The sequence below is a fragment of the Hypomesus nipponensis genome, chromosome 14 (genome assembly GCF_054491055.1).
Source record: "Hypomesus nipponensis isolate SF chromosome 14, ASM5449105v1, whole genome shotgun sequence".
Taxonomy (NCBI): Eukaryota; Metazoa; Chordata; class Actinopteri; order Osmeriformes; family Osmeridae; genus Hypomesus; species Hypomesus nipponensis.
This window is the reverse complement of record NC_140374.1, coordinates 3,677,501-3,689,979: the sequence shown is the minus strand read 5'-3', so window position 1 is coordinate 3,689,979 and position 12,479 is coordinate 3,677,501. Positions and strand designations below refer to the sequence as shown.

Genomic DNA, 12,479 nt, shown 5'->3' with positions numbered 1-12,479 from the left:
TCTGGGGGTCAGTGGAGCCTGGGTCTGGGGGTCAGTGGAGCCTGGTCCTGGGGGTCAGGGGAGTCTTTCATTGTGATACAAGGTTGCTTCTACTGTCTTAAATGCAAGTCTATAGCAAGCTTGGCAGACTGGCAACACCCTTATTCATACCTTAATAACTTAACAGGGACAGCAGAGCTCAGTAAACCATACAAAAAACATGGGCCTATCTACTTACACTGGCAGTTGGACAACTGAGTCTATATAAAGGACACAATAATCTTCAGGATTAAGGCACAAGGATTGTCTTTTTTTTTACCAATACCACTGCATCTCCACACATATCACAGCAGAGAACAGAGAAGCTGGTCTCTGTCAGTTGGACACACTCAGACATGTGGCACAAGACTCTCTTCTTCAACATGCTAGGAACAAGTGGAAACTGGTAAATCGGTTTGGATTTCCATCTGCAAGAAGTAAAGACTAGACTCCAAAATGTTTTTGACAACTTCTGTAAAGTACTTAGGTTCACTTGATCAAATCAAGTGTACCCTAAATACTTCAGGAAGTACTGGATGATTTGTGCCAACTGGGAGGCAAATCGAATTTACTTTTACGACTTTTGTTGTCGGTAATGGACTTTTGTGATTTACCAAGGATTGACCCAGGCTGATGTGACCTGGGGAAAGACTAAAAGGATGAGGTTTTCCTTGATGGTAATCACTCAGTGGAAAGCTAATGTTAACTGGATGAAATGACTCACACCTAATGTGTTTAAGACAATAGTTTAACCAGCCTACTATGTAACCACAAATGTGTCTTGCCTTCTCTCCCCTCCCCTGCTCGTGTTTCATTTCAGTTATAAAACTCAGATTAAGGACAGAACTGACAGTCTACCACTGCCTTGTCAGTCGGTGGTGTTCCTGAGCCTACTCCTCGTGATGGTGACTGGAGGCCTGGTCTGCTCCACCCTCCTCGTCCTACAGCCACTCAGCAGCTTGAGCCAACCGTGGTCCAAAGACACTCCCTTACATCCCCAGTCCCTGACCAGTCACAACCAAGGAGAAACCATCCCGCCCTATGAAGTAGCCTACCCACAAAACTACCACTTTGTTCTGGACCAATCTCTGAGGCACCAGGCCCCCTTCTTGGTCCTGATAGTGCCGGTGGCTCCAGATAACCTGGTATCCAGGCAGGTGATCCGCCGGACCTGGGGGAAGGAGGGTGTGGTTCTGGGCCGGGCGGTGCGTGTGTTGTTCCTGCTGGGCATGCCAGGTGGGGCGGGGGTGGATAGGCAGCAGGAGCAGCTGAAGACGGAGAGCCTGGAGCACCACGACCTGCTGCAGAGTGACTTCCTGGACAGCTACTTCAACCTGACCATCAAGACCATGGTGATGCTGGAGTGGCTGAGCTCTCGCTGCCCCAACGCCTCCTACGCCATGAAGGTGGACTCCGACATGTTCGTCAACGTGCACAGCCTGGTCGGCATGCTGGCCGCCCCAGACACGCCCACCAGGAACTACATCACGGGCATTGTCCGGCTCAACAGCAATGTTGTCCGAGACCCCACCTCAAAGTGGTATATTCCCAGAACGGTTTATGCCAGTTCTAAGTTCCCGCCTTACCTCCTAGGGAATGGTTATATTTTCTCCTTGGATCTTGCTGGGAAGCTAGTGGAAGCCTCCAAACAGGTCAGAGCCATTTACATTGAGGACGCCTACCTTGGGATGTGTATGCACTACTCGGGGATTGCCTTGAGCTACCCTCGTAGCTCAGCCCTTTTCAAACTGTACCCCCCTTACAGTAACAGACGCTGTTTCTACTCCTCTGTTGTCATGACGCTCATGGACAGCATCAATAATCTACAGGCAGTCTGGACGGACTTACACAGATTTGTCTCACCCTGCTAAATGCCGCCTATTTACACACTCTCTCTCTCTCTCTCTTTCTCTCTCTCTCTCTCTCTCTCTCTCACTCACACTCTCTTTCTCACACTCACACCTACACACACACATCGTAGCAAAAGCACACACATTACACACACACATTGTAGCAAAAACACACACACCCCATCTGAACATGAAGTATTAGTCAACACTAGATGGCAGCAATGATTTTGGCATAAAAAGACTGCATTTAAGTATGGAATCTAGGCTAGTCAAATTTTGTATTAGCTAAGTAACTACTTTAGGTATTTAACCACAAAAAATGCCTTTCCGCAGTCCACTTTCATTAAATTATATTTTCTATGTTTTATATCAAATATTTGAAGTTTTGTATATTGTTTACATTTTTGTGTGAATTAATGTACAAGTGTTGTAATGTGCATCTTGTAATTTACAGTAAGGCTTTCGATAGCACTCACGACTGCAATTTGCATATAGCTTTAATTGTCTACACAGGAATATGAACTATATACTGCTTTCCCTGTGTATTATTTCCCCGTTATTTCGGTCCTTTGAGCATACTTTTCTCGTAAGGCACATGTACGGGAGCATTGCGGAGTAGGCTATAGGATAATGCACTGCCACGAGTATTGTCTACTGCCTGGAGAGTAGCACCTTCGTTCCACGATAGTGTTTACATTTACATAAGTGGATAAACCAGGTTTTGTTTCTCTTACAGGCTGAGACGCTAACTTTTACTGGAATGTAAACTCTTTACATATGTTTTAATTTACAAGGAAAATTCCAATGTTATGTATTTTGTGGATTGCACAGTCGCCCTACATTATAAAAAAAATTCAACAGATAATATACGGCTATTCCCAGCCTTTTGCAAGATAATAATTACTATAACTCCATGTCATCACAATGAACTAAACACGGATCTTACGCCCATCAAGGGAACGTATGATCTACGTCAGACGCAGGGGCGTTCCCGGGGCGTGACAGCGCTCCCCTGTAAGCTCCATGTAGCTATACTGTAACGCTACAGCTCCATTGAAACTGCTTTCCAAGTGACAGAGCAATAGGAGAACCGGGAGGGAAACCAACTTAATAGAACCACGAAAGAAAAGGACATTCACCTCTATAGCGGTGCACGTTATTGTTTTAAAGGCGACACAGTTGTGGTCACTGACATCCAGTCGGTGGTTGAGAAGTCACTGCAAACTGACCCGCCGGGAGCGTTGGAAGGACTCGGAGAGAGCGCGCATCTGGGAGGTCTTCGAAAAGTAACCAAAGTTAGCCACAGGTAGCTCTCACGTCAAAGAATATCAAAGGGCAATGCGGATATCTCCGGCCGGAGATCAAGCTGCGTTTCAGTCCTAGTTCCTCGTGGGAAGATCAGTTCTCTTCATCGGATCGAAGACCTGAGCTGAGGGGACAACCATGTCCCGGAGAAAACAGAGCAAACCTAGACAGATCAAACGTAAGGGTCAATTATTTTGACATTCAATTCAAATCGCACGTTTACAGCCTACATTACTAATGAAAGGCTTGGTCATTTGCATAATTATTGCTGTAGAATTTATTTGATTGTACCGATATGTTTCCATCTGTTACCAACCATGTCCAACAATGGGCTAGTCACTTTAGTCATTAACCAGTTTAGTTTATACTGTCTTCTTTAATTAATTTAGGATTTTTTATCAGCCTGCATTTATTTAAACGTTATCATTCAAGTTAATAGCTTATTTATGGTGTAACTGTGAACTGACTGCCTTTTCGAGTCAGGCAGCGTCAACCTGTCATGATCCATTGACATACTATAGAATATTAATTCCTGTAGTTATCTAGTTTTCAAAATTTATTTTGAATACGAATATGAGGTCAAAAAGCAGTTTGACCTCCTAAGATGAAGAACACTCTAATAAGCAATTTCACAGCTAGTTTTGTAACGGTGGGTAGGCCTACTCAGCATTGCCCCAGAAACTTCTCACGAGAAACATGCAGTTAAATAATGAATAATACAAAAAGTTACATTTCCTTTGTGTTTTTAAAACCAAAAACCGTTTGTCCCATGGCAACTGAACTGTAGCCGTAGTTTCCTGTTTAATTCTGTTGTGGAAACGTCACTGTTCTCTGAAAAAGGCGATGTGAACACAGATAAACAGCGATCCGATCTCAACCGAGATAAGGATTAAAATTGGATCTTTTTTTATTTGTTTTCTGTCTGAGGCAGCAGTGAGGCTGGCGTTGCATTTTCCCCCGGCTTTTCAGTTCTCTTTCCAGAGATGGGGCGTCAGATACCGCGCCTGGCTGATCTCGCCTGCTGATAGTGGCCCACAATTGGATCTTTTTTCATCTATCCTTTTAACTCTATAGTGCATCTAGCCGTCCGCTTGAAAGGGTTTTGGCTTATGGTCTGGTGCTTGGTTGGTCTCCTTGCTTGACGAGCTCTTCCTGTTTATGAAACGCGTGAAGGTTTATCGCAACTGCATGATCTTACTGGTGATAAGATGATTAATACTTGAACCCATTTCTCTTTCTGCTTCTCCTCTCTCTCTCTCTCTCTCTCTCTCTCTCTCTCTCTCTCTATCTCTCTCTCTCTCTCTCTCTCTCTCTCTTACTTTACCCCTCTCTATCTCATCTCTCTCTCACTCTCGCTCTTTCTCTACACACTGAGCTGTGCTGAGAAGTCGTTTTGCTCTGGTGCCAGCCTGTGTTTCAGTTCTTCATCCAGAATAGATGCCTCGCAATGATAAGCACAGTAGCAATATCTTGCAGATAGAGTTGAAAGACCTTCTTAAAAATAAAGCAAAGAACAATGCATTTAGAGAGACAGCAGTCGGCTAGGCCCTGTGTGTAAAGATCTTAACGTTTGTAGATAAACAGACCCTATTGGTTTGTTATGGTCAAATAGGGCCAGAATCATTAGCCAACTTCATAGGCAGTTCTTAAAACCTCACAAGAGAGACAAGCCTTTTTCAACATGTGGTTATGAATGGCCTGGCTTCTTGCGCCCCAGCTAAGGGTGCCCGTGTGGGTCACTTCCATGGCTGCTATCTGTTTCCCATAGAGGCCTATAGCAGCATGTGAGCTCCCAGGCTGCAGTGGGGATGGATCCCAGAGCCTGGACCTGATAACAGCACTGCACATTGGGCCTGCCTGTCTCTGGGGTGTCATGGCCTTTCTCTTTATCAGTCCTCCCCCCCAGCCTCCCCCCCAGCCTCCCCCCTCCCCGACCTCCCTGACGTGGCACAGCCCAAGCCGCTCAGGCCCAGTCCCATGATTCTCTTGTGCCTTGGCAGACATTTTGATAGAGGAGTGTGGTGATAAAGACGCCAGGCTTCATTACGTCCACCATGTTGTTTTGCAATGTCCACTCAAGTTAGCTATCTCTCTCTCTCTCTCTCTCTCTCTCTCTCTCTCTCTCTCTCTCTCCCTCTCTCTCTGTCTCTCTCTCTTTGTCTCTCTCTCTCTCTGTGTCTCTCTATCTCTTGATCTCTCTCACACTCTCACTCTCTCCTTCCACATCTCATTTTATAAATGTGGTCGTCTTTATTGATAGTGTACTAAAAGTATCATAAGTTATTAGTAGGTAATTACTTATTGCCCAAACCCTATGCCTGTAGCCCTTAGTATAGCTCCAATAACATACAACCATAGTTCAATGACCGAGTTTGAGATGAGCCAGAAAGACGGCTGTTACCGAATCTTAACACAGCATAACGCATCCTAGTGCTAGCACTGCCGTTCTCGACAGGACCAGCTCCTGGTCGGGTCTACATGTTTGTCTGTGCCTGCGTCATATTCCTTAGCGGTGGAGATCTCCAGGACAGATAGGGCTCCTCCGTCCTAGATGTGGTAAGGCGATAAGCAGGCAGCAGGCGTGCCACTGCGCCTGGATCTCAGGGTTTGTATTCTGGCGGTTGAGATGGGAGGGTGGATAAGGAAGCAGCGATCGTCACCCCCTGATAGGAGCACGGCGGGCGTGAGACCGATGCAGGAGATGGCGACGGGCCGCGCATTGTAATGCTCGTCTGGATGCTGCTCTCGCCCCCTGTCATGTTTCTGCGGTTGCAGGGGGGGGGGGGGTGGGAGGAAAGAGAAGAGAGAAGGTGTGGACGATAAGAGCAGCGGGAGGGGGATGGCGGGGCCGGAGGAGCGGAAGAAAGGGGAGAAGTAACGGACAGGATGTCGAAGCCAGAGGAGCGGGTGTGCTGTTGCTGGCTTGTGTTGTGGTGTGGGCCGGCTGGTTATTACAGCACAGCAGCTGGTTGGCTTGTGTTGTGGTGTGGGCCGGCTGGTTATTACAGCAGCTGGCTGGCTTGTGTTGTGGTGTGGGCCGGCTGGTTATTACAGCACAGCAGCTGGCTGGCTTGTGTTGTGGTGTGGGCCGGCTGGTTATTACAGCACAGCAGCTGGCTGGCTTGTGTTGTGGTGTGGGCCGGCTGGTTATTACAGCACAGCAGCTGGCTGGCTTGTGTTGTGGTGTGGGCCGGCTGGTTATTACAGCAGCTGGCTGGCTTGTGTTGTGGTGTGGGCCGGCTGGTTATTACAGCAGCTGGCTGGCTTGTGTTGTGGTGTGGGCCGGCTGGTTATTACAGCAGCTGGCTGGCTTGTGTTGTGGTGTGGGCCGGCTGGTTATTACAGCAGCTGGCTGGCTTGTGTTGTGGTGTGGGCCGGCTGGTTATTACAGCAGCTGGCTGGCTTGTGTTGTGGTGTGGGCCGGCTAGTTATTACAGCAGCTGGCTGGCTTGTGTTGTGGTGTGGGCCGGCTAGTTATTACAGCAGCTGGCTGGCTTGTGTTGTGGTGTGGGCCGGCTGGTTATTACAGCAGCTGGCTGGCTTGTGTTGTGGTGTGGGCTGGCTGGTTATTACAGCAGCTGGCTGGCTTGTGTTGTGGTGTGTGCCGGCTGGTTATTACAGCAGCTGGCTGGCTTGTGTTGTGGTGTGGGCCGGCTGGTTATTACAGCAGCTGGCTGGCTTGTGTTGTGGTGTGGGCCGGCTAGTTATTACAGCAGCTGGCTGGCTTGTGTTGTGGTGTGGGCCGGCTGGTTATTACAGCAGCTGGCTGGCTTGTGTTGTGGTGTGGGCCGGCTGGTTATTACAGCAGCTGGCTGGCTTGTGTTGTGGTGTGGGCCGGCTGGTTATTACAGCAGCTGGCTGGCTTGTGTTGTGGTGTGGGCCGGCTGGTTATTACAGCAGCTGGCTGGCTGTCCTTTAGGCTCAGCCAGATCTTCATAGATGAAAAGGAGCTCTGCTGATCCGAGCTAGATAACCAGCAGAAGATCCTCGGGGCCGATAGGGGCTGTGCTGGCCTGCTGATCCCAGCTAGATAACCAGCAGAAGATCCTCGGGTCCGATAGGGGCTGTGCTGGCCTGCTGATCCCAGCTAGATAACCAGCAGAAGATCCCCAGATAAGCTGCTCATGCTGGTGACATCACTGATAAAGCTCAGGGGTGAAAGGTCAGCATTAATAATGCACATGCATGGCTTGCTCCCACCGCAAGCCATGACAATGACGTTTGTGAACCCTGCTCTTATTGTGTCGGTTTGTCGTCGGGAAAAGTTCCTTCGGTCTGAGATCTTTGGGATATGTTGTTTGGGGCAGAGTGTATGGTTTCTGTTTGGCACTGTAGAATGAATAGTTGTTATCTGTTTTCGAAAGTATTGCATCTGTTTGCAGTTGTAGAAAAAATAGCTTCTGTTTAGTGTTGTAGATGTTGTAGAATGTCTCTATAACTTCACTTTTCTGGGTCACGTGACAGGTTTATTGCCGTACAATGAGAGAATAATTTATGCTGTCCATACACTTACACCCCCCCCCCCCCCCACACACACACACACACACACCGTCTCGTAGCGCCTTGGTGGCTTTTTCCCTTCTGTGTTTTTCTTTCTTTGTTCTGCTTTTAGCTCGATGTGAACTTTTGATAAGCCCTGGGGCCCGATCTGTGGAGCTGATAGAGGTGGGCCTGGCTGATTCCAGTTGTTATCAGGCAGGAGCAGGCAGGAGCTGGTCCTCCACAGACAGAACCAGCACCACGTGGAGGATCACAGCGCCCACACCCTGGCAATCAGTTCCACCTCTAATGTGATTAATGTTGTTGTATAATTAGGTGATAGGTGTGAATGCAGTGCTCTCTCGCTCTCTCTCTCTCTCTCTCTCTCTCTCTCTCTCTCTCTCTCTCTCTCTCTCTCTCTCTCTCTCTCTCGCTCTCTCTCTCTCTCTCTCTCTCTCTCTCTCTCTCTCCCTTCCTCGTTCTGCCTTCTTTTCCCCTCATCTCCTCCCTTTCCCTAACAAGCATTGTCGTTGATTAATTTAATTAAAACTAATACCACATATTACTCCCTCCAGATTTCATGTTAGATAGCTTTTACATGCGCGGAAATGTTTGTGTTTAATAATTATCTCTCGGGTGGTTTTTGTGTGTGTGTGTGTGTGTGTGTGGGGGGGGGGGGGGCGGTACAAAAATGAAGAGCAGAAGTTTCTGCTTCTGTGAGAGAAGAAAAAGTCGAAAGAGAGAGAGAGAGAGAAACGGCTAGCGTCAGCAGAAGCCAGTTGATTCCAGGCTGTGATATTAGATGGTGGTTTGATATGTCTTTGGATGTGGCCTCGCCAGCAGAGACCCTGCTAGCACTGCAGTTACAGGGGGGAGGATGTTGTCTTTATGGACGGGGCTGTGTGTGTGTGTGTTGGGGGGGGGGGGCTCGTTTTGAACACATTCCTCAAACAAGCGTCATTAGCAGTTTTCGTTGGCGGAGGTAGGTACCCTGGCCCTGTCCTCACCCTAGTACCGTGTTTGGGTGGGTGGAGGGCTTGTTACACAGGAAGAGCTGTCTCTGTTTGGTGCGTTTATGAGTTATTACACCTTCCTGCTGTTTACCAAGGGGGCCGGCTAGCAGCGCGGGCGAGGCCTGAGTTATAGCGCTCCGGCCCACAGCCCCTCGCAGTTGCTGTAAACTGTTTCACCTTTGACCTCCGAGTGTAGCGCTGAGAAAACACAACACCCACTGACACAGGACCAGTCTGGGGAAAGTTGTTGACTTTGACTGTAATTGCCGTGGCTCTGTGTGTGTCTGTGGGGTGCGTGTGCGTGCGTGTGCGTGTGTAGGTCTCAGAAGAGCCAGGGAAGGCCTTCCCATCTCCATAGTGTTCAATAGACACACACTGTAACCACAGTAACCAAGCCCCCCAAACCAAACAGCAGCTGGGACCCCCCCCCCCCACCTAGACACTTTGTCCAGGTCATAAATAGGGCTAATATGTTTGCACTAATTGTAATGAGTAACACTCATAAGCATTTTTCAGAGGCAGTGTACACAACACAAAACCGTCGAATGACCTTTCAGAAAAGACACTACATCCAAAATATGACTGGTGTCTGTAAATTGTCCATGTCAGAGAGATTTGTGCTCCCAGTCCGGTCAGCTCTATACAGGAAAATGATTGTTAACAAATCGTCGTTAATTCATCAGCTATAGTCGGGTGTTCCAGCCCTGCAGGTCTGGCGGGACAGGAGTCTGTCACTCTAGAATCTCTATCTCTAGGAGCGGAATGGTCAGACTCTTCCCCCGTTGCTCAGGGGACAGTATGTGTGTGTGTGTGTGTGTGTGTGTGTGTGGTGTGTGCCTGTGTGTGTGTTTGTGACACTGTTATGACAAGGCCCCCCCTCCTGCGATAAGAGAAGCCATTTACTCCTACTGTGTTAAGCGCTGTGTTCCTGGGTGTAAACGTGCTTAGGTAAACACGGCGGCCAGGGAGGAGGCGGGGGGTGGGGTGGGGTGGGGGGGACTCTGCCCCCGGCCGTTACTGCCATACCGGTGGAACACGGAAGGGAGTGTTGTTGACCCGCTGACACGACACGCTGCACGTATGTCACTGCCGGACGTCCGTCACGAACACCGGCTTACCTAGCGTGGAACAGGGACGCGCGCGCACGTACACGCAGAGAGCCGGGTAGGTGCGCGCGCACGTCCATTTGCAGGACGCACGTATTCTTTGATGTAGCCTCGACAGAGAGGAGTACAGTAGCAAGCTAGCCTCCGGTCTCGCTGTTGTGTTTGTGTGTGTGTCATGTCCAGGTATGGCTGGACTGGGAGGGGATGATAAGAACAGCTCGGCGTCATAGACAAAGGTCCAGAAAGATGAGCTGGCAGACTGGCCTCCAGGGAGACACTCAAGCAGAAGAGGTCTAGACCAGCGGCTCGCCTGTCTGTCTGCCTCTCTGTCTGTCTGTCTGCCTCTCTGTCTGCCTGCCTGCCTGTCTGTCTGTCTGCCTCTCTGTCTGTCTGTCTGTCTGCCTCTCTGTCTGTCTGTCTGTCTGCCTCTCTGTCTGCCTCTCTGTCTGCCTGCCTGCCTCTCTGTCTGTCTGTCTGCCTCTCTGTCTGTCTGTCTGCCTCTCTGTCTGCCTGCCTGCCTGTCTGTCTGTCTGTCTGTCCGTTTGTCAGGATCAGCTCGCTCCCTGACCCTAAGGGTCGTGTCAGAGATCCATGACTTCACAGTCACACTGGCCACCTGAGCTGGAACTAGTCATACTTAGTCACTGTCTGCCAGCACCACCAAAGTGAAATTCTCTCTCTCTCTCTCTCTCTCTCTCTCTCTCTCTCTCTCTCTCTCTCTCTCTCTCTCTCTCTCTCTCTCTCTCTCTCACTGTCACTCTCACTCTCACTCTCACTCTCACTCTCACTCTCACTCTCACTCTCACTCTCTCTCTCTGTCTCTATCTCTCTCTTTCTCTATCTCTCTCTCTCTCTCCCTCTCTCTCTCTCTCTCTCTCTCTTTCTCTATCTCTCTCTCTCTCTCTATCTCTCTCTTTCTCTATCTCTCTCTCTCTCTCTCTCTCTCTCTCTCTCTCTCTCTCTCTCTCTCTCCCTCTCTCTCTCTCTCCCTCAATCCTTGCCATCATACACCAAGTTCACAGTCACGTATCATCATTCCCCCTCTTACCGTCCACTTGTTAGACTATCCAGCTATGTCTCAGCGTGTGATGCCTCGTCAGTGCACCAGTTACAACCTGAAGGGTTTTGAGTGTGACCAGCCGGCACCAGTTACAACCTGAAGGGTATTGAGTGTGACCAGCCGGCACCAGCCCCGCTGGGTGTCTGTGGTCCGGATGTGCAGACATAGCAGCAGCAGCCACGGCAGCACTGATGACCATCCTGGTTCTGTTCTTCTGAAACCCACCGTCTGTTCCCTCCATCTCCATCCTCTCCTTTTCTTTTCTCTCTGTCTCTGTTGTGTCTCTTTCTGTTTTGCGGGATCTCGATTCTCTCCGTCTGTTTCTCTCTGGCCCTGTTTCTCTCTGTCCCTGTTTCTGTCTGTCCATGCTCTCTTCCTCTTTCTTCTTCCACTCGTCCTCCTCCCCGCCCTTCTCTCACTTTTATTTTCTTTCCACTGGCTTCCCTTCCTCCCTCTCTCTCTCTCTCTCTCTCTCTCTCTCTCTCTCTCTCTCTCTCTCTCTCTCTCTCTCTCGCTCTCTTTCTACCTCGGCCCCCTCATTCTCCTGCAGCCCCGGTCTCTGTCCCCCCCCGCTTCCCCCTTCTATCTATCTCTCCGTCCTCCCCCTCTCGCTCCCCCTCTGTCGCCAGCCAGACCTCCAGCCCCAGTGAGCCAGGTCTTGACGGTATGATAATGTGGAAAGTTGAACTGGCCCCATTACAGCTGTGCTGATGTGAGGCCGGATAAAGCTGTTGATAATGGGTGCAGATAGCGCTGACACAGCGCTCCAATAGCCAGCCCTCTCTCTCCCCCATTATCATTCCTGCCCACCGCTGGGCTCCCTGCGCGCTATCTGCTCTCTATTTCCACTCCTGCGACAGATAAGGATGGAAATACTGACTTCATAGCTGACTGATTAAAGTGTCTGCCTTTCTTGATAATACACAGATAAATTATGTTTTTTTCTTCTTCTTCTTCTTCTTCTTCTCGCTCTCACTCTCTCTTTCTCTCAATCTTTCTATCTCTCTCGCTCAACCCCTTCCCCTCTATCTAGAAAGGGTGGGGTGCTAGAGAAAAACCTCTCCTCCTTTAATTTCTCTTTGTGGGCTGTTGGAGAGGGGGTGGGGGGGGGGCTGGATCAGAGAGCATGGCTGTGTATCTGGCCATGAAGCTCTGTGGGTGGACTGGGGTGGAGAAGATGTTCCAGACACATCATACACGCATGCTCAGCCTTCCTCAAGGTGCTGCAGACTAACACCTCCATCCAGTACCCGAGAGCGAGCGAGCGAGCGAGCGAGAGGGTGTGTGTGTGTGTGTGTGTGTGTGCGTATAGGCAGTACTAGCAGTTCCACTCCTTTCCGGGTCGAGCTTTTATCGTTTTTGGATCGTTACAGTTAGATACGGGGGAGATCACCCATGGATACGCGACACAGCCAAATCCTCTAACCCATTTACTTTTCCTTCCACATTCTCCTTTCCTCTCTCGCCCTTCTCTCTCTCTCTCTCTCTCTCTCTCTCTCTCTCTCTCCCTTGCCACTTCTCTTACGCTCCACTCTCAATACACCTGCATTTCCTCCACCACTTCCTCTCTCCACTACTCCTCTCTTCTTCCTCTTCCTCCTTTTCCTCCTCCTTTCCACTGCGTTCCCTCCACGACTGCTTCCTCAAT

General features: G+C 49.5%; 2 protein-coding genes across 3 annotated transcripts in view; both read left to right on the top strand.

Moving 5' to 3' along the window:
* Nucleotides 1-857: 857 nt before the first annotated feature.
* On the top strand, nucleotides 858-2,127 carry LOC146258235 (beta-1,3-galactosyltransferase 5-like). Its single transcript, XM_084672625.1, has one exon. The coding sequence runs from the start codon at nucleotides 921-923 to the stop codon at nucleotides 1,887-1,889; it is 969 nt and encodes a 322-aa protein (XP_084528751.1). The 5' UTR covers nucleotides 858-920; the 3' UTR covers nucleotides 1,890-2,127.
* A 799-nt stretch (nucleotides 2,128-2,926) lies between these two features.
* zfpm1 (zinc finger protein, FOG family member 1) overlaps nucleotides 2,927-12,479 on the top strand; it is a 58,017-nt gene continuing 48,464 nt past the window's right edge. For both annotated transcript variants that reach the window (XM_084672621.1, XM_084672620.1), the window contains exon 1: nucleotides 2,927-3,351. In XM_084672621.1, the coding sequence (XP_084528747.1) occupies nucleotides 3,312-3,351 (40 nt within the window). In that variant the 5' untranslated portion in view covers nucleotides 2,927-3,311. The remainder of the gene's footprint in view (nucleotides 3,352-12,479) is intronic.

What these genes read in the sequence shown, in the direction of transcription:
- LOC146258235 (XM_084672625.1), top strand. Translation starts at nt 921, where the DNA reads ATGGTGACTGGAGGCCTGGTCTGCTCCACCCTCCTCGTCCTACAGCCA.